General features: G+C 37.4%; 1 protein-coding gene across 1 annotated transcript in view; it reads right to left on the bottom strand.

The window, feature by feature from the left end:
- LOC136874353 (mucin-17) overlaps nt 1-27,469 on the bottom strand; it is a 215,664-nt gene that overhangs the window by 16,423 nt on the left and 171,772 nt on the right. Inside the window, exons 5-9 of the mRNA XM_067147992.2 lie at nt 26,349-26,465; nt 25,978-26,114; nt 16,092-16,219; nt 7,148-7,415; nt 5,212-5,428 (exon numbers count right to left, since the gene is read on the bottom strand). Of these exons, the coding sequence (XP_067004093.2) occupies nt 5,212-5,428; nt 7,148-7,415; nt 16,092-16,219; nt 25,978-26,114; nt 26,349-26,465 (867 nt within the window). The remainder of the gene's footprint in view (nt 1-5,211; nt 5,429-7,147; nt 7,416-16,091; nt 16,220-25,977; nt 26,115-26,348; nt 26,466-27,469) is intronic.

Raw genomic sequence — 27,469 nt, forward strand, 5'->3', positions numbered from 1 at the left:
TAGGTCAGATTTACTGCTTTATGGTCTCAAGGCTCTTTATCACAATTTTCCCATACCAATGTCAAGGGTCACTTAACCACAAGCAAAAATAAGAATATACCCAAGTAAAAATTAATAAATTTAATTACTTAATTACTTAAACTGCCATACAGTTCGCAACCGCCAAGACACTAACTTTGTGGATATCCGCGGATATCCGCATCTGTGCAGGGCTCTAACTATAATATCATCATCATAGTATGCATCACATTTAATCGCATAACATCACTATGAACCAAATAGAACAGTAGAATTACCACGACATAGACAACCACCATATGGTCAAGTCACAGGACATGATCTCACAGCTTGCTGGGCCTCCACTGCATGGAGTATAGTACTCGTCACATAAGGTTATACGCTAAAAGACAAATATCGCCACCCTATTCTCTGTTTTCTAATGGCTCATCACTGCTGCCAACTTGACTACTTACATATTGAAATCACAAGACATACAGTAACCATCAACACACTAACCTCAATGTAAGTATCAATAATGGAGGTTTCCTTACCCAAGTAAATGAAAATAAATGATCAATCAAGATATTCATAATTAAGTCGGTCTTCAAGCTTAATTAGGAATTACGTAAATACACACCCTCTCTCTCACCCTCACTCAATTTAATGTTATATATTTCTGGTTTTATTTTGATGTACACATTACTATAACTGTATTCTTCGGTGTTTGCCTTGGATAAATAATTCAACTCCCTTCTTGAAATTTGCTATTATTTTCATAGGTTATGATTTTCATTTTCGTGTTGATGTATAACTAATATAATAGAGTTTGAGGGATTTTCCACCATTCAACACAATGTAATTTATTAAATCCCTTGGACTCATCAACAGTTCTTGTAGATAATTAAATCAATGGAAATCTGATAACAATCAACATGGGGATTGCCTACATACATCTCTATAGGTTGACAAAAAATCATGACAAAATTATACGCACAAAGGCAATTACCTAAATACTTATCAATAGGTTGTCCTAAAACCTAACCGAATTCAAGAGACATTTTGTAAATTTAAAACAAACAGCAACCACCTTGGAAGGAGTAAATCCATTTCCCTCTCATTTCACTACCCCATTCAACCATCCACATTGTTTTTAATTTATTTTACATTTATGTAGTATTTAAGAAAAACAAGGTAACTTACCTGTTTAAGATGTTCTTATAAAGATAAATACAGCAGTACTTAGTGAATTCACCTAAGTAATGTAAATCAGTGGAAGATGTTCTAAAGGGGAACGAAACATGTACTGTGTATGATTAATTGATTTGCTTAAATGCAAATATAAGTATCAAAAAGGTGGAAGATTTCTTATTGTTATTAAGTCTTTGACTCCAAGGGAGTCGAAACCGGTCTTCACTTAATAAATTTCAAATATTTTACATTGTGTTGAATAGTAGAACATTCCTCAAACTCTATTATATTTGCTAATATTTGTCAGAAACCACGCTGTAATAATACACACAAACAAATATATTACATGTATATATGCCGTAAGTCAATAAGAATACACAAAGGCTAAGTCTACCAACCGTACCAAAGTCGTGACACGACAAGGTTAGATTAAGTTAGATTGATAACAAGACTTCCTCTCATTTGAACTGAACTGAACTTTAGAGAGGAGGTAATGTAGCTTTCCTTTTTGGAGGAGTTCTTGCAGATTTTTCTTGCTTCTTAGATATCCTAATCGAATTCTGTACATAAATACTGGACAAAATAAGACCGTAATTAATAAAATTCAGGGTCCATCATTTCACACCAACTACGTTATTAAGTGCATTATTCGAATGTGCCACAATTCTGCTTACCTGGTATTACCCAAACATATTTACAGTCCCACAGGAAAAGAAAATACAGTATGCTTTAATTATACTTGCAAATATAACACTAGTGATTTTAACAATATGGCAGTGGCAATGCATAATTCTCGCAAATCACAAAATAAAATAAACCATGACTGTATAGCACCAACGTTCCAGATTAACAGTAACTGTAAGACGTATCAGCAAGCAGGGTCCCTAAACTGCATGGTTAGCAACACTGAATCGAACCCAACAGTTAGAAAATAACTACAAATCACTATCTTCAGTATTAACAGAGGAGAAAGAGTAAGGTTGTACCCTTAGTGTATAAGCTTACATGGCAGGGAGTATATATTGAGCCACCTGAAAACTGACTCACAATTCAGTCATCTTTGAAGTGTTTTTCTGTCTCTTCTAAACCACTATCACATTCAAATCCTTTTAAAAATTTTTATTCTTCTTCCACACTTGCATTGTACAACTCTTGTCCAGAACAATAATTATTTCAATGAGTCTTCAACTCCAGGTGATCACTGGGGACTCTTGCTGTTGGTCTTGTACAAATTTGTAGCTTTGGGGTGTTTATCCCTAGCCAATATTTGCCACTATTAGTCACTACCACATTTCAAGTTCGAAGTCCACTTCAAACTTGATGAAGTATTAATGTGCTGTAAATTCCGTTTGCTACTTTACTTATTAATAATGTTGTATATTTTTGCTTTTAGATATTACATTCTGACATTTGTTATTTTTAATAATTAATGTATAGTGACTAAGCCACCTGTAATGGGAGAAACATCTCTGTTGGTGGTATGAAATAAATAAATTTTTAAAAATCAGCTTTCAACTGTATATGGATGAATTCCAAGCATTAGCTTAGATAAGACGCTGTCACTGTGAACTGCTTAATAATTCACTTAAGCAAGTTCAAGTCAATAATGTCTCAATTTTGGCATGAAAGAATTTGTTATTGCCCGGATCATTAGTCCACAGATTAGTTTAATGCAGTCTCCGTTCCCTCTATCCTGTACTAACTTTTTCAAATGTACAACTGCTCTAATCTGTTTGTCATATTTAAAACTTGGTACTTGGCCTCCCTCCACCATTCTTACCTTTTACACTTCCCTCCAAAACCCAATGAACAAGTCCTGAGTGTCTTAAGATGTGACCTACTAATCTGCCACTCTTCTTGGTCAAATTTTTGCCAAATTATCCTTCTCTTGCCAATGTGATTCAGTATCTTTTCATTTTTGATCCGATCTACTCACCTCACCTCCAAAATTCAATACCTTTCAACAACCAATTCATGGCTCATATAGGTCACTATGCCCTTGGCATGCCAAGATGACTTTTGCCTAACCAAACGCCTGCAGATATTGAAGTGGTATGTGGTCAGCATAAATACATCCTCGGCTGTATTTCTGGCTTGCATGATTGGGTCCACTGTCTCTCGTATCAAACAGCTACTCAGCTTGGTCTCACAAGACTAAATGAACCCCGTTCCAGCCCTCAGTTCAGGGAAAGATTCCTTGAATTAGCCGGGAATTGAACCTAGGGTCTCCAGATAAGAAGTAGGCACACTACCCTTGCACCAGGCTAGCCACCGCATTTCAAGCGGTTGTATAATGCCTGCAATCGCACATTGTGATTGTCACATAATACCACTTTTCTAATCAGTGTTGGAAACAGATACGTGACTCAAAATGTTTTCCATCAGGAGTCAGTTGCTGAAGATGGCTGAACAATATCAGCTGAAAACACTCCAACAAGGTAACTTGTTTACCATCAAAATTAGTAGCGAGGTCATTCTTCTTCTTCATCCAATTCTCATTTTTCATTCTTTCCTCGGTTAGGTTGAGAACTCCCTATGGGTGGGGGGTAGAATAACACACACAGTATCCCCTGCCTGTTCTAAGAGGTGACTAAAAGGGACCCCAGGGGCTTTGCACTTAGGAGTATGGATTGGCAACCATGGGGACCTTAGCTGAGTCCTGGCATTGCTTCCACTTATTTATGCCAGGCTTCTCACTTTCATCTAGCCTATCTGGTCTCCCTTGGTCAACTCTTGTTCTTTTCTGACCCCGACGCTATTAGGTTCCGAGGGCTAGGGAGTCTTTTCATTTTCACACCCTTCGTGGCCCTTGTCTTCCTTTGGCCGATATCTTCATTCTTCGAAGTATTGGGCCGTTTCTATTTTATCTTTGATTGACCTTATATAGAAGATGGTTGCTCAGTTGTACTTCTTCTTAAAACAATAATCACCACCACCACCACCGGTTAGCTTAAGAACCAAGGACATCTTTGGTTTCCTGTTTCTTCACCACTCTCTTCCTGCTTCCAATATTTCTCCTTCTATCTTTCCTCCTCTCTTCTCTATACTCTCCTCCATTGTATTCATCCTCCTCTTTCAAGGCCTTCCTTATAGTCTTTTTTCTGTTGATTTCTCTGTTAATACTTTCTTTGGAACTCAGTCTTTTCCCATTTGCATTTTCTGTACACACCATTTAAGCTTGCTTGTTTTTATCTTGTCCTGTAGTTTTAATCTCTTCATTTCTGATTCTATCTTTCCTTGTCTTCCCTATGATACCTCTAACGGATTTCATCCTGGCTGCTTGAACTCTACTCTCACCTCGTAGTGGTGTTGTTGTTTGCGTATTTACTGCATATGCCAATATCAGTGCATAATACTTTGAATACAGAACTTCTTTGCATTTCCTTGGAACGTCTTCATTCCACAGTATACCCCCCCTCACAATATGGTAAAAGACATTCACTTTCCAATCTCCCCTGTGATTACACTTTCTAAGCATTTGAAATTTTTTTACAACCTCTGTTGGTTATCCTTTACTTTTATCTTTGCTTTCCTTCATTATCATTAACTAATTCACGTTTCACTGCTGAACAATGTCACATTCTACATAAATATCTTCAGAAATATCTTTCTAATGTATATATCTAATGTATGTTTATAGAAAGCAAATTCTTCTTAAGAAAAGCCTTATTGCTTTTGCCATCCGCTGACTATTCTACTACCTAAATAGTAATATTTACCTACTTCCAAACTTCATATCTTAATCTGATTGATCCTGCATCACATTACTTCATTTGATTACATCCAATTACGTTTGTTTCAGATTTATTCATCTTCATCTTTGGGAGGGGGCCTGTAAACCTGCCTCATTCCTTTTTATCAACATACCAGACTGATGACGAGAGAAATTCTTGATCATCAATCGTTAGAATAAGAACTACTAAGAGCATTTTAGTTTGGAGCAAAAGTACATTGACAATAATTGCCACTATATTTTAATCAATCAGAGTATGGTAGGAGGTAAGAAATGGATCCATCACTTACTAGCAAACTTGTTGTCCTGACTCAAACCGACAGTCTCCTCTCCCATTACAATATTCTGATGGACAAGTTTCACACTGCCGTCCACTACGATGAGGATTCCCAATCCAGGGATCACGGTACCCATCAGGGCAAACACATCGGAAGGAACCAAAGATGTTGCTGCATGTAGCCTGTGCATGACAGTCATGTAGGTCAGGACTGCTACATTCGTCAACATCTAAAACATAACAAGGAACATTTTGTTAATAGCTAGGCTAAGTTTGTAGGTCTGATAAGCGAGATATTGAAATGAAAACTTGTATCTCAAAGAACCAGATCAGTATTCAAGTAAGAATATTGTTCTTTGTAAGTTACACTGATACAATCCTTGAAAAGAAGACTACCAAAAGTTTAGATCTGTACTTCTCTATGAGATCATAACTTAAGAAATGAATATAAATTGAGAATATTATTTTAACTGGAGAAATTGAATAATCAATAATAATCATTCTTAGAAGAGAACCATTAATCATAGAAGAATTATTCACAGCTCTGGAAAAAGAGTATAAGTCAAAATATGCAAATTTTCAGTTCAGGCGATTTAATGTTCCTCATATTAACAGGGTGCTAACTTTACACTCTAGAAATCCAACTATAATGCTAGGCTATCTACGACAGCTGATGGCAGAGCTGTTGAGGATCCAACCAGCCTTGGGGCTGAAGACTGAACATACATAAATACATACATACATACATACATACATACATACATACATACATACATACATACATACATACATACATACATACATACATACATACATACATACATACATACATACATAAATATGTTTGGAAACAAAGGAAATCTCGAAAATGTTAAAACTGACATCAGTGTAAAAACAGGAGCACAATAGGAGCCCTAATGGTATTTCGAGAAACCAGTGGAAGAAGATGTCACGTAGGCAAGCGCAGTGATTTTGATACATTAGAAAAATATTTTGTATGAGTGTGTTCTATGACACTCCCCATCAGTTAGTGAAAGGAACACGTGAGCCAATCAGACTTTGACACAGCAGATCTCTGGGAGAGAAGAGGGGTGATGTTCTAGAAACCTCAGACTGAGGATATAGGTGGAGTTTTTCGAGAGACTGGAGGAGAAGCAGTGCAGGAACTATGAGAGTCATATGTGTGGCAGTGAGCCGCAGAACAAGTTGTATGTGGCCGGGCGAATCAGTCCAGATATTGTGAAGAATGCGCAAGGCAGGGAGAGACTACTGTCAATTTATACTTGCAACCAGTAGCGAAGGGAGATTGGTCAAGCTGACTGACGACGGAGTTTGGAGGTGCCAAGTTTTAGTTCTGGGTTTGCACTTCCCTTTTAACAAGTCATCACGATCCTCAAGGCGACTACGACATCTCGGAGGAGAAGAAAGAAGCCTTCGAACATGAGCTAAGTATTCACCAAGTTTCCCAAAGCTTAGCATTTCTGAAGTGAATAGTGTAGAGAGAAATTGGGGAGACAAGGACTTGAAAGAGTCTACCTCAAGCCAAGAGTTGTACATAATTGTAATAAGTTCAAGTCTTTTGTAGAATTTGAGTGTTCGTATTATACGCTAAGTTTTAAAATAATACAGGTGGAGGGAGTTGTGTGTGCTGGAAAGTTAGTCTTGTCACTGCCTAGTGTAAGCTCCCAAAAAAATTCTGAACCCTAGCCCTCAGCCTGTCCAATCCTTAGGATCATAACAGGAATTAAATGATATGATGTGGCAGGTAGTTAAAGTAATTCAATTTTTGGATGTTATTGTGTTCACCAGTTGATATGAGAACCCATTCTTCTAAATTTCTCTATAACAGTATTATTTTTCTGTCTGTGTGATATCACTGTATCGAGATTTCACTGTATAAAGTAATTCACAATTCTTATAACCATAAGTCTACTGCTTTCCAAACTCACCTTGAAGATGGGATACAGATCCAGGTGGACTATCGACCCACACAGCACTGTTGCCCACATTGTTATTTCGCCTATGTATGACACCTAAGAGATGTCGCTGAATATCATGTCGCACAGCAGGTCGGAGAGTTTCTGCTGTTTCTTCCAGCTGTAGAGTCACATTGACATATACAGTTCCCGTGCCCTTGTCTGGAGTTGTATAGATACTATTAACTCGAACTCCAAGAAAGTCATCAGAAAATGGTGTCATTGACATTGCTGAATCAATCTGTAATGAAAGAAAAAATTTTATAAACAGACATTGAATGATTCAAGAAATATATTAGAAGAACAGCAGTATATACCTGATGGGATAATAAAGGAAATGAAAAGGTATTGAAGGAACTTGTAATTGAATCATACATACATTGTTTTCTAGAAAGATGGAAAAATCATGTTTGAAGAATGGATACAGGACAATTTCTCAGATAAATTGTCAAGTACTAACCTAAAGGAACAAGGTCCAATGGCTGTCCAACGCAATATTGGTGAGAGAATGCCGCAACATATCACTATGTCTAATGTGTGAATGGATGGCGATGTTGATTTTAGAGAGGAATTCAAGACAGGTTCCTATTCTCAAAAATAGAACTGAAAATCCATATCTGTTCCCATTTTGAAGAAAATGGTTCTAAAGTACCCTTATACACAACTGTTTTCATCTGCAATAAAATGACTCAAAAATACTCTAATGAACATCAGTTTTAATTTTGAGAAAATGTATAAAATAATCTATTGCACAACTGTTTTCATTTGGGAAAATGTCTAAAATAGTCTGCTGTATAACTGCCTTCATTTCCAAGAAAATGGCTCTAAAATACTCTAATTATCTGTTTTCATTTTCAAGAAAATAAATCAAAACATTCTAATGCATATCTTACAAGTTGGGGGTCCCAATTGGAGTCTGCACCTAATTGTGAATAGGAATAAGATAATGCTTTCTGTGAATCATACTATACTGTATGTAGTAATAAATAAGATACAGGAATGACTGCAAAAAGACCTTGACAAAGTTGTGAGATGGACAGCAGACAATGGTATGATAGTAAACAGGGTGAAAAATCAGATTAAGTTTCACCAAATGGAAAAGTCCTCTCAGTTTTAATTGCTGTGTTTATTGGTTGAAAGTACCTCATGGGGATTACTGTAAGTACTTAGGTGTTAAAATAAGGAGAGATCATCATTGGAATAATCACATTAATGAGGTTGTAAATAAAGGTTATTGATCTCTTCATATGGTTATGAGGGTATTCAGGGATTGTTGTAATGATGTAAAGGAGAGGAGGTATAAATCGCTGGTAAGACCCCAACTGCTAGTTGCTTTATGTCGCACCGACACAGATACAGTAGGTCTTATGATGACGATGGGACAAGAAAGGCCTAGGAATGGGAAGGAAGTGGCCGTGGCCTTAATCAAGGTACAGCCCCAGCATTTGCCTGGTGTGAAAATGGGAAACCATGGAAAACCATCTTCAGGGCTGCCGACAGTGGGGCTCGAACCCACTATCTCCCGATTACTGCATACCGGCCGCACTTAAGCGACTGCAGCTATCAAGCTCGGTAAGACCCCAATTGGAGTACAGCTCCAGTGTATGGAATCCGCACTAGGATTACTTGATTTGAGAGCTAGAAAAGATCAAAAGGAAATCAGTATGAATTTTCTGGGTGACTTCCGACAAGATAGTATTACGCCAATATAAATGGTCTGTTATTGGAAGTACGGTGAAGAGATGTTTGACTAAGTCGTACATTCTTAGTTCCAATGTAATTTTTGTCCGTTACTGGACATTATAAATTTTACAGCTAATTCATTCCTGGTTGCCAGCATTTCTCCCCGGTGTGCCAATTTGGCCTCATCAGTTGGTAACTAGCAGACCTACCAAGATGCATGGCTAGGTTCCCTATGGGAATCAATATCCATAAGTGGTACGTTCTGAACTGTCAGTGGAGTGGTGTTATGGAAAGACATTAGTAGTCAAATAAGCTTGAACGGAGTTTACAAAAGTAGGAAGGATCATGATAGTGAAGACAAAGTTGGAAGTTGGAATTCAAGAGGAAAAATTGGGGCAAATACTCATTTATAAGAAGAGGAATTAGTGGTGGGAATAATTAACCAGGGGAGATGTTTGACAAATGTCCAGTTTCTTTGAAATCGTTTTAAGACAGGACTGGGTAAACAACTGACAGGGAATCAGCCACCTGGGTGACAGCTCCAAATAGAGATGAGGGGTGACTGACTTCTTGAATTTTATGTGATTTTTTTTTTTTTTTAACTCTGGTAATAACTAAATTATTTTCCAGCAGGCAACAAGTACTGAAAAAGCAGTGTTTACAATTCTGTATTTCTACTGTTAGATTGCAGATTGGCAAAAATTAAGAATATGAGACCAATATGAAAGATAGAGTATCTAATAACTTCAGTAGTAAGATGTGACAATTGTTTGTTCCTATCCAATACTTACAATAACTGCAGTAGATTAGCTATTTTAGGAGCATTCACTTTGAATTCTGGTAGAGTAGGAATAGTAGGCTAAATATTTATATGACAGTCATAGTTTTCATGTGGATAATACTAGTCAAATACAGTAGAGATAATACGCGACACTGAGCGAGATATCGAGGGACAGCTACTGGAGTTCACTCTAGCGGACAGACCTGAACAGTACTGATTCTCTCATAAGAGCACGTGTATTTTTGTGTGAAGTTTTTTGTGTTATTTATGCGTTTTCAGTGAGTTGACATAAATAAATAGTAGCGTGTGTCATTCCTTGATATCTCCTCTCAACATGAGGGGAAAGGTATGTGCTGTGTTTGGTTGCAGTAATTACGAAGTAGAGAAAAATGCGCGGTCGTTCTTCAGGTTCCCTCGTGACAAGAACATGTAAGTAATATTGTGTTTGCATATATATTCTTCCAGTGACAGAGATTTTTATAGTACTTCATGATCTTTTGACCTGCTCGACCCATATTTTAACTCGCATAAAATGTAATACGCATATTTTATTCTATAGTGCAGCAGTTAACCTTCAATACTGATGTGTTGTTGTAGGTGTGATCTGTGGGTTTTGAAATGTCACAGAAGTGATTTGGATAAGGTGTACAAGAAAGAAGGGACGTTACGCTTATATAAGAATTATAAGATCAGTTCAGATCATTTCCAGGCCAGCGACTTCAAAAATTCTCGACAGTACAGCCAAGGGTATGTTACATTTTTGCTCTAATTGTACGTAAATATTCCTTAAAGCATCACTATCGACAACATTTTCATACTTTTCTTTTTTTATCCCTCTTCTCAGATTAAAGCCGGGATTTTATAGATTATCTTTTTGTTAGTAGGCTTCATGTTAGGAGGAAAATTGTCCAGCTATTAAATGTTAATTCGCCGGGCTGAGTGGCTCAGACGGTTAAGGCACTGACCTTCTGACCCCAACTTGGCAGGTTCGATCCTGGCTCAGTCCGGTGGTATTTGAAGGTGCTTAAATACGTCAGCCTCATGTTGGTAGATTTATTGGCACGTAAAAGAACTCCTGTGGGACTAAATTCCGGCACCTCGGCGTCTCCAAAAACCGTAAAAGAGTAGTAAGTGGGACGTAAAACAAAAAACATTATTATTATTATTATTATTATTATTATTATTATTATTATTATTATTATTATTATTATTATTATTATTATTATTATTATTATTATTATTATTATTAAATGTTAGTTCATTGCATCATATGTGTAAGGAATGTGCCGATATTTTTATTGACAAGTGTCTTAATGTGATGATACAATGTTTTTAACTGAGAAAAAAGACAAATCCAACCGTAAGAATTCAGGCAGGAATGCTAAAGCTAAAAAAGTAATGCATAAGTGAAAGATCAAGCCATTTCACACCAGTCCATTTCACTTCTTGTTTATATGTCTAATTTCAGTCTTTGAATAATATCCTTTTGAATAATTCTTCATTCATTTATCCACTTCTTATTCCAGAGCAAGCAGGATTCCGTAAAGGAAAAAGTTGTACTTCACAGGTCCTCCATCTGACACAGTATATCGAAGATGGATATGAAAATCATAAAATCACAGGGGTGGCTTTTATCGACTTATCTGTTGCATATGATACAGTTAATCATCGTATACTGTTGCGCAAATTATACAACATGACAAAAGATTACAAGATGACTCAAGTAATTTGCAATCTTCTCCAAAATCGTAGGTTCTTCGTTGAATTTCAGGATCAGAAAAGTCGATGGAGGAAACAAAAGAATGGTCTGCCACAAGGCAGTGTTCTCGCCCCTATGCTCCTTAATATCTATACGAATGACCAACCTCTTCCAGTTGGCACCAGAAGCTTCATATATGCGGATGATCGAGCTATTGCTACTCAAGCAAACTGCTTTGAGGTTGTAGAAGAAAAGTTATCAGAGGCTCTTTCTGAACTATCCTACTACTACATAGGAAATCAATTGAAGCCTAACCCATCTAAAACTCAGGTATGTGCCTTCCATTTAAAGAACAGACAGGCGTCAAGGAAATTGCAGGTAGTATGGGAAGATACTCAACTAGATCACTGCCCAGCACCTAAATATCTAGGTGTAACACTGGATCGTGCTCTCACCTACAAACAACACTGCATGAACATCAAGCAGAAGTGTCGGCTAGGAACAACATCCTTCGCAAGTTGTCTGGAACCAATTGGGGTACACATCCAAAGACGTTGAGAACTACAGCCCTGGCTCTGTGTTACTCCGCTGCAGAGTACGCTTGCCCTGTTTGGTACAGATCAAGTCATGCTAAACAAGTTGACATTTCTCTAAATGAAACATGTCGACTCATTACTGGCTGCTTGAGACCAACTCCACGAGATAGAATCTACTGTTTGGCTGGAATCGCCCCACCAGATATAAGAAGAGAAGTTACATCCATGAATGAGAGAACTAAAGCACTTACCTCATGTGCACACCCATTGAATGGATATGAACCTGCCCACCGAAGATTGAGGTCTAGGAGGAGTTTCCTGAATACAACCGAAGATTTAAACGAATCTGCTCAATCCACAAGGTTGAGATTATGGAGAACTAGAAATCCTCAACTTGCTGATTGGATGCTACCAATTGAACATCTCCCCCCAGGACACGAGGAACATTGGTCTACGTGGAAATCGTTGAACAGGCTTCGCGCTGGGGTTGGTAGATCAAGAACCAATATGGTAAAGTGGGGCTTTCCTGGCACATCCAGGCAATGCGAATGTGGTGAAGACCAAACCACAGCCCATTTCATGAACTGTAGTAAGTGTCCTTTAAGTTGCACAATAGAGGACTTGATGGCTGCAACACCTAATGCCCGTGATTTGGCAATTCTGGGCAGACACTACTTGATATGTATGTCATTAAGTACCATTATGCTATGCAAAATGTATGCTTCTGATACAAATAAATAAATAAATAAATCCAGAATTGCTTTAACAACTTCGAAGTTAATGTCTCAATAACACTTTCTTTCTAGACGTAATTTATTTATCCATTTCCATATATACATTTCCATTGATATTTGAATTTAGCGCGATTTGTTCAGGTCAAGTCACTAGGAGCGCCACCGTCGAATTGTCTCCGATTTTAGCAAGGCGAAATCCGTAAGTGTCGCGTATTATCTCTACTGTATTTGTACTAGTTTTCCAGAAACAAAGCTTTCTTCTTCTTCTTCTTCTTCTTCTTCTTCTTCTTCTTCTTCTTCTTCTTCTTCTTCTTCTTCTTCTTCTTCTTCTCCTTCTCCTCACGGATAGTGTATGGTGATAGACTGATAGCATAGTTTGAGTTTAGTTGAGATGATGGTATTTCTAAGGAATGCATACAAATACTGCATAACATGGAAAACTGCTCTAAAAATAAAGTTCTTTTTGTTAATGGATAGTTTCAATGAGGTCAATATTCTTCCATATTGTTTGATTTTTAGAACTTGCCTTCAGGAAAGTTAATCTGAAAAAACTATTGCCCATCTATGCTTTACAGTTTCAAAGGAATATTAAAGGAGGAGCTGAAGGTTCAAATGTCCTACGTCAGCTGAAGTATGTGGAAGGCTACCCCTAAGTTATTTGAGCATTAATATATAAAATATACTACACAAGTAGTACAAGAACCAACTGGACCCAATAACTTACTAGATATATTCTTGATTAAATATGAGAAATTGTTGATAAAACTGAGGTAACTGAAGGAATATGTGACCATAAGGCTGTAATAATGGATGTAGGACTGGTACTAAAAAAAGGTTTAGCAAGAGGGTCACACAAGACAATAAATTGTACAGGAAAAAAAAACTAAAGATGATGAATTTGGGACAGTTCAGTTGTTGGAAAAGTGAAGGAAGTAATGTGGATACACTTTGGGCTAACTTTAAAGGAATCATTTGGGAAGAAGAGAAGAGATTTGTATCTGTTAAGAAGGGTAAAATGACCTCAACCCTGTTTATTATACAAGAGAAATAAGAAAATTAAAAAGAAAATGTAGAATAGTAAACAGGAAAATCAAAGAGGGTAGGGACAATAGAAAACCTAGAAAACAGCTAATAAGGTAACTTAATAGAGCAAAGAAAGGAAGCAAAAGAGAATTACATGAATGGCATACTTTATAAGGGTAATGACCACAAAAGGAAATGGAGAAAGCTATATTCATATATTGGGAATCAAAAGGGAAATGGAATCCAAATTCCCACAATGGTGGCAGAAGGGGGTGAACACTTTTTTTTATAGGTAATGAGAAAGCACATCTATTTAGTACAGAATTCATAGATTCAGTGGAAGATTATCAGGAGTTGGAAACTGAAACAGAAGATAGAAAGAGAGGGACACAAAAAAAACAAGAAGCTTCTCATTCACAAATGAAGATATTTTTCAGAGAAATCCAACTGCTTCAGCAAGGAAAAGCAGCAGAGAGTGATTAATTTACTGGGGACGTACCTAAAGACAATGGGGTGCTACAAAGTGCCTTATTTAAAATTTCTCTTTGACTATGTCATGAATAATAGTGTAATATCAAAGGAATGGAAGGAATATATAATAATACCAATTTATAAAGGAAAGAGTGATAAAAGGAAAGCTGAGAACTACAGACCAGTCAGCCTGACCAGTGTAGTTTGTAAAATACTGGAGAGTTTAATAGCAAAGTATATTAGAGGCGTATGTGAAGATAAAAATTGGTTCATGAGGAGCCATATGGATTTGGAAAGAAATTTCATTGTGATGCACAACAGGTGGGATTTCAGCAGGACATATGAGACAATTGGATTCAGGAGGCCAGTTGGACTGCATAGCCACAGATCTTTCCAAAGGATTTAACAGAGTGGAACATGGAATATTATTAGATAAACCGGAGGTAATAGAATTGCACACAAGGGTTATACATTGGATAAGAACATTTCTAAATATCAAAGTTCAGAAAGTCAAAGTAGTGAATCATGTATCACAGGAAGAGAAAGTTTGGAAGGAAATTCCACACGGTAGTATAATAGGTCCATAACTTATCTTAATATATGTAAACGATTTAGGGAACAATATAACATAAAAAATAAGATTGTATGCAGATGACATAATTGTTTATAGGGAAATAAATGACAGAGGATTGTACAAATTACACAGGGACCTGGACAGTATCCAACAATGGGAAGAAAATAATATGAAGATTAATGGAGGCAAATCAACTATCACAACATTTACAAACAGGAGGTTAACAACTGAATTTAAATATACTTTGAATGAGGTAACTGTCCCGAAAGATGGCAAGTGCGAATACCTAGGTGTGAGATTTGAAATTTGCACTGGAAGGGTCATGTTGCCGACACTGTTGGGAAAGCACACAGACTGTTACATGCCATAATGAGACTACTTAAAAAATGCAACATAGAATTAAAAAAGAAAAGTTACTTAAGAATGGTTCGTCCATTATTGGAATATGCAAACAGTGTTTGGGATCCTCTTCAGGAATACCTAATAAAAATAGATGGTGTGTAGAGGAAAGCAGCAAGATTTGTAATAGACTATCAGAAATGTTAGAGAAAGTTGGATGGGGAGCTTTAAGTAAGAGAAGGGAGAAAACTTGGATTTATAGGATTTTATACAGGAGAGGAAGCATGGGGGAAAATCCGTGAGAGGCTTCATTTGGAAAACAATTATATCGGCAGGGCTAACAACAAGTATAAAATTAGATGGGATTTTAGCAGAAGAGATTGGGGTAAATTTTCATTCATTATGAAGGAGTGGAACAGTTTACCAGGGGAAGTATTTGATCCTTTTCCAAAATCTGTACAGTTATACGGGATTACCTGTAGAGGTGAAGTATAGTGAGGTCTTTGAGGGCCCTAGGACCGTTACAGTAGCTGAGAAGGTCCTTCAGGAACTCTGAAAAGCGGTGGCAAAAGGGGCTCTGGTTAAGAGCAGCAGGTCGTTATGCATGTCAGGTACCAAACTGGGTAATAAAAAATAAAAAAAGTAATGTAAACTTACTGTAGTTCTTATAACACTTGTATAGTATTGTTTGAAGTGATTCTATGTACTGTATATGAGTTGACTATGTGTTTAAGTGCAGAAGATATTATGAGTAGAATTTTGTAAATAACATAAATTTATTAAGGATGAGCAGTGTGTTTATTAGAAAAAAATGTTAGTGTAAATTGTAGAGTACTGTATATTAGGAAATTTTCTTCTTTTTTAAAAATTTAAAATTTAGTGCTTGATAATAATGTATTTTTGTGTATCATCTGCCACCGAGGTAGATATCTCATTTGCAAATAAAGTTATTTTGATTTGATTTGATTAAAATGTTACTCCAAATGATTTTTTTTTTTTATAAACGTTTAAATATTTATTTTAGACTACAATGCAGTTGTAATGGCTACTGTTATTATTTATTACTAAAACACTTACAGCTCGACTGGCTTCCCATTGCAGCTGCTGGTACAGCTCAGATTGCTGGTCCTGTAACTCATGGTTCCACTTCAGGCGGCGGTCATACAGTCTGTCCACCCGTAACGATAGCAGGATAGACACCACCCCTTGAGAAAAAAAAGCACTTTGCTTTACTGGAGAATATTTTTCATGCATAAAATACCAGTACATGTCAAATACTGCATAATATTGCTTAAAAATAGATGACTAGAGTGTAAAACTTGACAGACAGAAAATATTGGAGGTGCAGATTGTAGATATGGTTTACTTGTTTTGAATAAGGAATACAAAAGAGCATTTAAAGAAGAAATTGTCTAATTTATTATGCAGAAAGGGTCATAATCATCACTGAAGAATTACACTGACCTGGCAATTTAACTCTTCAATAATAGAAATAATTCCCATCACATCAACATTTATATGTAACAATGAGTATGATTTTATGATACTCCTATGTTTAGAAAGAGTTTCTCTGTTTCTGTACTTGGAAGTATTCTAGGTACTGCAATATTCATGATCTCCTTAAACAAAATGTTAGACACGTTCAAAAATATCGTGAAATTTGGCAACATATATTATATACCTGGTCCGCCTCTGTGGTGTAGTGGTTAGCGTGATTAGCTGCCACCCCCAGGGGCCCGGGTTCGATTCCCGGCTCTGCCACGAAATTTGAAAAGTGGTACGAGAGCTGGAACGGGGTCCACTCAGCCTCAGGAGGTCAAATGAGTAGAGGTGGGTTCGATTCCCACCTCAGCCATCCTGGAAGTGGTTTTCCATGGTTTCCCACTTCTCCTCCAGGCGAATGCCGGGATGGTACCTAACTTAAGGCCACGGCCGCTTCCTTCCCTCTTCCTTGCCTATCCCTTCCAATCTTCTCATCCCTCCACAAGGCCCCTGTTCAGCATAGCAGGTGAGGCCGCCTGGGCGAGGTACTGGTCATACTCCCCAGTTGTATCCCCCGACCAAGAGTCTGAAGCTCCAGGACACTGCCCTTGAGGCTGTAGAGGTGGGATCCCTCGCTAAGTCCGAGGGAAAAACCGAACCTGGAGGGTAAACAGATGATGATGATGATGATATTATATACCTAATCAATACATTTAACAATCAGGAATTGATCTAAATGAGTTGGCTGTGCAGTGGGAAGGCCTGAGATGACAAAACTCTGAGTTAGTGTGACCTTAAACCACTTGTAAAAAAGAAATATATTGATGGTTCTATAGCACAACCATCAGATAGTTTACTGTACTGAGACCGTTGCCAAGTGGTATGTAGAAAGACAGGAACATTTACTAGGATAACAATGACTTGTATTCATCTTTATCTTTTGTCTCTACCCTTTTTCTGACATTATCCACCTTTCTTGTCATTCTGCACTTCCTCTATCAAGAATGAAGCTCTGTCAAGGTGGCCTCCCTCCTAATAAAGTTAGACAGGAGAAACAAACTCATTGGGGGCTGAGAAGAAATGGATGTAGAAGAACTGAGATGCATTTGAAGACAATGGTGCATGAAGATGTAGACATTGTTCTTTAATGTTTTTATGTCTGTCCTTGCCTACTCATTCTGTTGCTCCTTCTTCCCACACTGTTTCTACACAGGACTCGATTTGTCATTTCTATTATTTTTATTGATTTATGCCAGTGTTGGAAAGGAATAAGCAAGTGTCAGAGGAACAAGGATCACACAAGCATGTGAACACCCTGGTAATCCCGAAATGCTTGAAATGTACACAATATTGTATGATGAGAAAAATATTTTTGTATGTTGAGAATGTATTTACGAAGTTGTAAGTTGCAAGAAATCAGCTTCAGTCCCCGTATCAAATCTTATTTACATTAAATCAATAAAAGTAGATTTCCACCTGTTTGATACTATACAGGGTGAAGCAAAATTCGCGCACTCGGGCGTCGCAGCGCGACTCCTCACATGCCAGCAATTTAAAAAAATCTCTCTCACAAAAGTTCGTCCTGCGAGTATATCCGGCAGAAAAAGAACGTGAAGAGTGGCAATCTGGCAACACTGTAACCACATGTAGGGTAACTACCTCTATCAGCACATATTAGTCGTGTTGTACAGTTGGTGCAGTGGATAGAGTTTTGGTTTAGCATGCAGGAGGTTGAGGGGTCGATCCTGGACTGAGGCATATGTTTTTTATTTCGTAAATGTAGTCCAGGTGGTATGGTATCTGGCATCTTAATCATCAACAGGATTGCAGCGGGTCCTCTACTTACCATTTGCACTTACATACTACGATCGTAGAAATGGACGAACATTCGTTTTCATTGGTCGGCTTTGAAAGACCACGTCGTGGGCGTGAATTTATTTGCACCACTTCATCTACTAGATGCGTTACAACGTGTTCAGCGTTACTAAACTTAGTAAATGTAGGATACATGTGACCTAAGGAACGGTGTCTTACTGTATTACAGTATGTAATGTCTGATGGAAATTAGCAAATAAAAAAGCGCCTCAACCCAGGATCGAACCCTCGACCTCCTGCATGCTAACCCAAAACACCATCCACTGCACCAACTGTACAGCACGACTAATATGTGCTGACAGACGTAGTTACCCTACATGTGGTTACAGTGTTGCCAGATTGCCACCCTTCAACGTTCTTTTTCTGCCGGATATACTCGCAAGACGAACTTTTGTGAAAGACATTTTTTTATTGCTGGCATGTGAGGAGTCATGCTGCGACGCCCGAGTGTGCGAATTTCGCTTCACCCTGTATATTTGCTTTAAGCAATTAATTATTTGTAGAACATGTTTCATTCCTTAGGAATATGTTCAGCTACATAACACTGCTTAGGTGAAATTACATAGAATTTTCTTCTTCTCATAAGCCATCTTAAAATAGTACCTTTGTTATGCTTAAAACAAAACTAATTTAAAAAGAAAAAAATAATTAAAATCAGTGGGGAGGGTTGAGTGAGGCAGTGAAGTGGGAAGGAAAGATGGATCTACTTATGTTCTAACCTCATTTAAAACAATTCCCTATTCACTTAAATAGATGTTAAAAATTGTTAGTATACAACACTTTTGTTCATATGTGATGTGTATGTTTTTCTTACCATAGTTGTTAATTTTTTAAAAAGTTCTTGAAAAGGACTTTTTCATGTCGATGTTATGTCTTAAATTTTTTTTACTGTTCACTTCAGCTGCTCTTCTTTTCTGAAGTGATTATTTGATTTGTCATTTGATTTAATTTGATGAAAATGGGTCTCTTGAATTTTTGTTTATTAAGTGATACTCTGAAGCTGATTTCTGTCTTACTGATGTTATGAAAACACTTCCCCAAAGTTTTGTTATGTTGTCAACCTACTGTGCCCTTCGAGGGGTCTAGCAGCAACTGATGCGGCTTTCCGTTTTGTTTTAAGCATAACAAAGGTACTATTTTAAGATGGTTTTTTGAGAAGAAGAAAATTCTATGTAATTTCACCTAAGTAATGTTATGTACCTGAACATGTTCCTAGGGAATGAAACATGTTCTACAAATAATTAATTTGCTTAAAACAAATACATATTATCAAACAGGTGGAAATTTACTTGTATTGATTTAATAAAGTTGTTAAGTGCCGATTCACTTTCCATTTCCATTTGAATCACGCGCAATGCCAGCCGATCACAACCTCGTTTTGAACTACAAACTTTGGCGTATTGAATAGCTAGAGCTTGAAGGGGCAATGCTATGGGTATGGCGAATACGATCACAGTTTACTGCGTGACCACTGCACTGCCTGCTCAATATGCATCCGATGGCTGCTTCATATCAAGCAGGCAATGGATTACAAATCGCTGAACGAGGCGAGTAGGCCATGTGGTCAGGGGCGCGCAGCTGTGAGCTCGCATCCGGGACATAGTGGGTTCGAACCCCGCTGTTGGCAGCCCTGAAGATGGTTTTCCGTGGTTTGTAATTTTCACACCAGGCAAATGTTGGTGCGGCCGTGGCCTTCACTGAGGCACAGCCCCAGCATTTGCCTGGTGTGATGTACCTTAATTAAGCCCACAGCCGCTTCCTACCCATTCCTAGGCCTCGCCTGTCCTATCGTCACCATAAGACCTATCTGTGTCGGTGCGACGTAAAGCAAAAAAAAAGAATCGCTGACCCGCTTCCAATGCCTTCTTTAAAAGTTATTTTCAAATTCCAAAGATGATAGCATGTATCGCATAGCCGGTAGCAGAGGTTAATGCAAAGAGCTGTTACCCTAGAATGGTTTATTGACTAACTGCATGGCGCTGTTGACAGTGGCACGTGTAACACAATATTGCTTAATAAACCAAAGAGGCGACACAATATAGGCTAACTGAGCTCCTGTTAACTTATTAACCGAATAAGGAGCAACTTAGGCCTGCACATTGGATTTTCTTTAATCTACTGCCAGCTCTGTGTGAACATCCAAATATTTTAAGCACGCAATGCCACTGAAGAAAAGGAATGCATAATAGGACAAATGCAATGATAGGATTGTGTGGGAAGATGGAGTACAGAAAGAGGAGACAAAGACAAACATAAAGACACAAAAGGACAATTTCCACATCTTAACAGACTGCTTTCTTCAAATAGACAGGCCCTCTCCTCGTCAATCCCAGCTGTTCTACATCCTTCTCTTCTCAGCCCCAAACAAGTTCGTTTCTGCTTCCCAGCTTCATAAAGAGAGCGGGCATCAACATTTGTTGAGAGGCCATCTTGACAGTTCTTCAGTCTTGATGTGGAAAGTGTAGGATAATAAGAAAGGCAGATAAATACAGGAAAAGGGAAGAAACATAGAATAAAGAAAATAAAGGTGGTAAAAGATTAGGAACACAGGACAAACACAAAAGGAATAATGGATCCCAACAGGATAATCTCCGTATTCTGTTTTTCTTATTGTCAGGGGCATAGCAGTGGAGGGGTTATTGAGGGTTAACCCCCCCTCCCAAATTGAAATTTTGCAAAAAGAAAATACTGTAAACAGAAACTGACAATAAACAATAAACTAAATAAACATTCAGAGATAGAATTGTAGAACTAACAAATCTGTTGAATATATTTTCTAAGATGCCTTGAAAACTGGATTTTAGATTGTAAACTGAACATGCCATTCGCTGTAAAACTGATGACCGTGATCATATTGCTCGTGTTATTATTTTAATGTAAGATTTTGTCCTGTACTGCAATATGAATATCAACATAATTCACTTGTATCAGTGTCCTTATAATCACAAGTCTTGCATACGAGCACCACACGCACAAGCACCTTCATTGTGTTCTGCTTATTGTCCTATTTTTATTGACTGACTAGCTGATGTACCCGTGCTTCGCTACGGGATTCTCAGAAAGACTGACTTTGTGGTTTTCTTAACTGAAATCAACATACGTCATTACAAAAACGCAAGTATGAAAGTAGCGATTAAAAGCAATGCTATCATATAAAATACTCGATCAAATGGAAAGCCGCACGTTTTATCACTTTTAACGAACAGTGGTGCGGTTAGATTGCGGTGCCAATCTAACAGCCCAAAATTCCAGAGCTGGGATGACCAGGCCATAGATTGCCATGAACACTCACCTGCCATTATTCCGCTAAATATGCAAACTGTTCATTCCAATCAGTGCCTCAGAGTAGGGATTGAATAGCCCGAATGCTATGATGATCCAGTGTGTTACGTACCAGTAGTATCAGAAAATTTATAAACCAGGGGAATGGCATGCAAAAGAAGAAAGTTATCTAACTCCCCAGCTACTTCCCATCAATATTCAGGCAGGCTGTTACACTCTGTACGACTGGGCGAGTTGACCGTGTGGTTAGCGGTGCGCAGCTGTGAGCTTGCATCCGAGAGATAGTGGATTCGAACCCCAATGTCGGCAGCGCTGAAGATGGTATTCCGTGGTTTCCCACTTTCACATCAATCAAATGCTGGGCCTGAATTAAGGCCTAAGGCACTCCTAGCCCTTTCCTATCCCATCGTCGCCATAAAACCTATCTATGTCGGTGCGACGTAAATCAAATAAAAAATACTCTGTACGCAGCAGTAGCCCTATCTACCGGAGATGAGGGGCAACAGAAGACACAAAGCACATCACGACAAACAATGGTCAATGTAATGTTATTGTTGATCAATGTTAGGAGCTTTCTATATTGTAGGCCTTCACATTTAGTTTTCTTTCGACTCTGTGATTTGTAAAATATTTTATACCGTAAACTATAATTTCTTATTCTCTGACTTATATAGCGATCTTCATTAAATAATGTTTACCCATTTTCTCGTTACTCGGTGCTGATATGGACTTAGTAACAAAAATCCAAATTCATGAATATGTTTGTGATCATAGCCAGTACGGTAACAATGTATAAGACATGAATAATAGGAAATTTAATACTATATAACCTTAGTTATGTAGCATTCATCGATTACACCTATAATAAGAAATATTTGAGAATTACATTTTAGGCCTTCCCCTAAACTACCATTTCACTCAGCGTGAATAAAATGATTTACAGCCTAGACTATAGCGACTTATTTCCTGACTTTGAATACCGATTTTCATCAAGATAGGACTACTAATAACAACAATATTTGAGAATTAAATTTTAGGCCTTCCCCTAAACTACCATTTTTCTCAGCGTGAATACAATTATTGATACCCTAGATTGTAGCAACTTATTCCCCAACTTTGCATACCCATTTTCTTTAAAATACGACCACTAATAACATAAATAGTTGAGAATTCAATTTTAGGCCTTCCCCTAAACTACCATTTCACTCAGCGTGAGTAAAATGATTTATAGCCTAGATTGTAAAGGCTCATCCCCCGACTTCACATACCGATTTTCAGTAACCACTAATAACATAAATAGTTGAGAATTCAATTTTAGGCCTTCCCCTAAACTACAATTTCACTCAGCGTGAGTAAAATGATCTATAGCCTAGATTGTAGAGGCTCATCCCCTGACTTCACATACCGATTTTCATTGAATTCTCTACAACCGTTTTCTCGTGATGCGTGTACATACATACAGACAGACAGACAGACAGACAGACAGACAGACAGACAGACAGAAATTACGGAAAAGTAAAAAGTGCATTTTCTTGTTACTGTGAACATGACCGATACAGAAATACCATTATTTTCAAATTCTGAGCAATGTACAGACAAAACTCTTATTTTATATATATAGATAACAAACATGCTTTCCCCATTGAGGGATTGTCGTAAGACAAAGCCTACTGAACAATATGATATCATAATTAAAGATAAGAGAGTTTGGATTTCTTTTTAAAATTATAGTTTAGAGTCCAATGAAATGATTGTGTAATATTCCAACTGAGCCTTTTGGAGCAGTAATTGCAATTCTTTGAACAAAGGCATTGTCCAGATGAAAGCCCTTCAGAACTTTGCAAAGAAGCCTGGGATCATTTCTGTCATACCAATTATTAAAGCAATAACTTTAATGTTGTTAGTTTCTACTTCGACTTTAAAGGGTTGGTTGGATTATACATGGAGCATTTCTCAGTGTGCACATCATATGGTTGTTCTTGACTCAGAGTTGATGGCTATCATGTTGATATGCCTTCTGCTGCCTGTTTCTGAGATTCCATGGACTTCTCCATGAACAAAAAAAGAAAATTCCTTTTTGTCTTAAAGCATCAACAATGGCAGGATCTTATTTTATGGTACCTTGAAGGCCTTAATCTTGCCAGGTAAAATAAAACATTACAATTATGCAGTAATTTGCCATACAAACAAGAACCCAAAACATGTGCAAGTGTTTCATACCCACTGTGGCATTCCCAACAGTGGTTATCGTTTTGGGACCTGCCAGGTACAGTTCTAACAGCACTAATATCAGATGTCACCTTGATTGGTTATTTCCACTCCCCACTGCTCAGATCTTCAGGCTGCCTCGCTCCTTCATTATTAACCTTAAATGATGTGGTCTGATTCCAACACAGGTTGGCAATAATTCAGATATCTCTACCACCCAGGCCAGTATCATGAAGCTACAGTAGATGTAGAAATAGCTCATCAGGGGCTAAGAAGAAACGGGTGTAGAAAACAGGATACAATGAACCGAGACTCTATCTGACACAGTGGTGTATAAATATGTGGAGATTGTCCATGTCCTTTAATATTTTCTTTATTTCCTTTGTCTCTGTTGCTCTTATTTTTTTGTCATTTATTTATTAGTTTCCATTACTTACTTTGTTAAGCACTGTGTATGAACAGCCTACAAGATTAACTTTGATTAGAGAGAAAAAATACCATGGGAAATGGTGAAAGTATATAGAATATGAGCAAATATTCTGAACAAATTTTGTTATAGGGTGTTTTCATGAACTAGAATGATAGATCTGATTATGTCTTTCAGGTTTATGGCATATCAAATAAGACAAACACAGGAAAATGAAGGGCAGAAGATGACTACAGTTAGTGCACCCATCAGCAAAACTGAAGCTCTACACAGATTAGAATATTGAGAGAATTCAGGCGAATGAACACCTAAATATTCACCAGGGTTCTTTTACATGCCTGCATGAGGGACACAACATGGTATGAATTTTCCTATCTTCTAAATTCTACTGACTTCCAGACAGTAACAAGCCCAGGATTAATAAATCAAGCAGAGAAATAGTTCCACTGAAACAATACTTTTTATTTTTGCCTTTGGCAAATTTAATTTACAGGTAATACGTGCCTCGTTTAGATTGACTAAACATCAACAGCTACACTTTTTGGTTTAAGTAGAAATTCATAAAAGTACAGAGATATATTATTCCATGTAAATCTTAAAACAATCTCTAAGATATTAAATTTTTTTAAAGTTAAACCTTTGAAAACATGGGAGGGGGGCAAGTCGGAGGTTAGGAGGGGGCAAGGGGTGGAGGTTAAGAACTTAGCTATGTCTATTTTGGTCAAACGTTTTGTCTAGTAACCATTTCTAAAAACATGTTGTAATTAATGACTAGAAAATGTCTTTGTTCTTTTTGTGTTCCCATAACATGGAATGTAGAAATGTGAACTGTCTTCTTAGAGCACCGTGTTTAAACCGGAAACTAACTTATGAATTCTTAGAGTAACATTAAATTCCATCACAAATATCATTAGCCTCAATATACAAGACACAACTAGGAATTTCCAGTTTAAACACTATTAAATAAAAATAGTTACTAGCCAAAAGGTTTAACAAAAATAGTCATAGCTAAGTCCTTAACCTCCCCCACCTCCCCCTCGACCCCTCCCATGTTTTCAAAGGTTTAACCGGAAAAAAATATGAATATGTTAGAGATGGTTTTAAGATTCACATGGAATAATATGTCTCTGTACTTTTATGAATTTCTACCTAAACCAAAAAGTGTAGCTGATGACATTTAGTCAGCCTAAACGAAACATGTACTACTTGTAAATTAAATCTGCCAAAGGCAAAAATGAAAAGTATCGATTAGGTGGAACTATTTCTCTGCTTGATTTATAGATTAATTTATCAGTACAGACCATGAAGTGGATTGTTTGCAAACTCAGAATTTTTGGAGCAAGAAGCTAATATTAATTATAATAATATAAAATTTATAAACATGTCTAAGAATTCAAGATAAGAGATTCTCTCTCTTTCCATTTTCACACCAGGTGAATGCTGGGGCTGTAACTTAGTTAAGTCCACAGCCTCTTCCTTCCCACTCCTAGCCCTTTCTTACCCCATCGTCGCCGTAAGACCTAGCTATGTTGGTGGAATGTAAAGCACTTGTAAAATTTAAAAAAATTAAAAAAAACTTCCTCTCTCACTCAACAAAATTAAAACCATTTCCATCAGCAGACTTGATGACCAGCTACTGTGGATGAAGTCTAACCTGAGTTGTTTTGAGAACACATGCAGCAGACTTACTTCGGCAGGGCTCACGGTGTTTCCTTCGGCTATAACCAGGTCGACAGTGACAGCTGGACACTCCTAACTCAGTGCGACAGAACTCATTCTGAGCTGAATCACATGTTGAAGGGTCTCCCACAATACATGTATCAATCCTGTAAAAGAATAATGGGAAAAGTTCATAAAACCTACATAAAACGATAAAATAACTTTAATGCAGCCATATGGCCATATACAAGTTCTATTAGGCTATTATAAATAATAGACACATAATTAACATTATTTAATTTTACAATAATCCATAAGGGATTTTGCTTTGACTTAGAATCTATGTTAGACTGAATCAATTTCCTGTAACTTAAAAAAAATACCAGCAAAATTAGCCCTACCTGACAGGTGGATGACTTGGTCTGCGAGTGTAAGGTCTTCGTGGTGGGGCTGGTGTGCTAGGGACCTGTGGGCGGACACCAGCAGGAAGAGGTGACTCTGTCTCAGGCACAGCATATCTGTAACATAATGGAAATGTAGAACATGCCAAGTTAATTACACTTATTTTGATGCATAGTCAAAAATTATTTTGTCATATTCGACAAAGGTTTAAGTTTCGAGAATAGATACCATATATTTTACCAAGAAATCTACTCCAGAAATTAGTGATTAAAAAGAAACGTTTCCCTTCGCGAAAAGCTAATGATCATGAATAACTATCAATAAATTAAACTCAATGTTATATCCAAGGAGAACTGCAACTCTACGTCAAAGAAGCTGCAGCATCTTTGGCGACCAAGCCCTACATCACACTTTTGTCGCATTATGTTACACAAATCTTTGGATGACCTTCAGCCATAAGACATATTCATGTCAAAATATTCACTATTTTCTTATTGAGGTCTTTCAACATTTACAAGTCCCAAGTAATATAGCTCTTAACAGGGAACATCACAATGAGTATTCTCTTTCAGTTACTGGTCACAACCAATTACATTTGCAACATCAAGCTAAAAATGTGAGTGTTGAAACCTTTCCTCCTGATGAAGCTGGGAAACAGAAAAGAATTCATCGGAAGCTGAAAATACTGGACGTAGAAGAATTGAAATAGATGAAGAGAGAGTCTATCTGTTTGAAGACTCCAGTGTATGAAGATGTGCTTCATTTATATTCACCACATCACATTACTAACCATCATCACAAATACGCCATAATGAATACATCCCTCCGCTTAGGGTGGCACCAGGAAAGATGTCTGGTCGTAAAATGGGATAAATCCATACAATGTGCTGACACCAGGTAATTGAAGATAAAGTTGGAATTCAAGAGGACAAATTGGGGCAAATATTCATTTATAGGAAGGAGAGTTAGGAATTAGAATAACTTAGCAAGGGAGATATTCAATAAATTACCAATTTCTTTGAAACCATTCAAGAAAAGGCTAGGAAATCAACAGACAGGAAATCTGCCTCCTGGATGACTGCCCTAAATGCAGATCAGTAGTGATTGATTTTGAACTGAA

Source organism: Anabrus simplex, chromosome 5 (genome assembly GCF_040414725.1).
Source record: "Anabrus simplex isolate iqAnaSimp1 chromosome 5, ASM4041472v1, whole genome shotgun sequence".
In the NCBI taxonomy this organism is placed as follows: domain Eukaryota; kingdom Metazoa; phylum Arthropoda; class Insecta; order Orthoptera; family Tettigoniidae; genus Anabrus; species Anabrus simplex.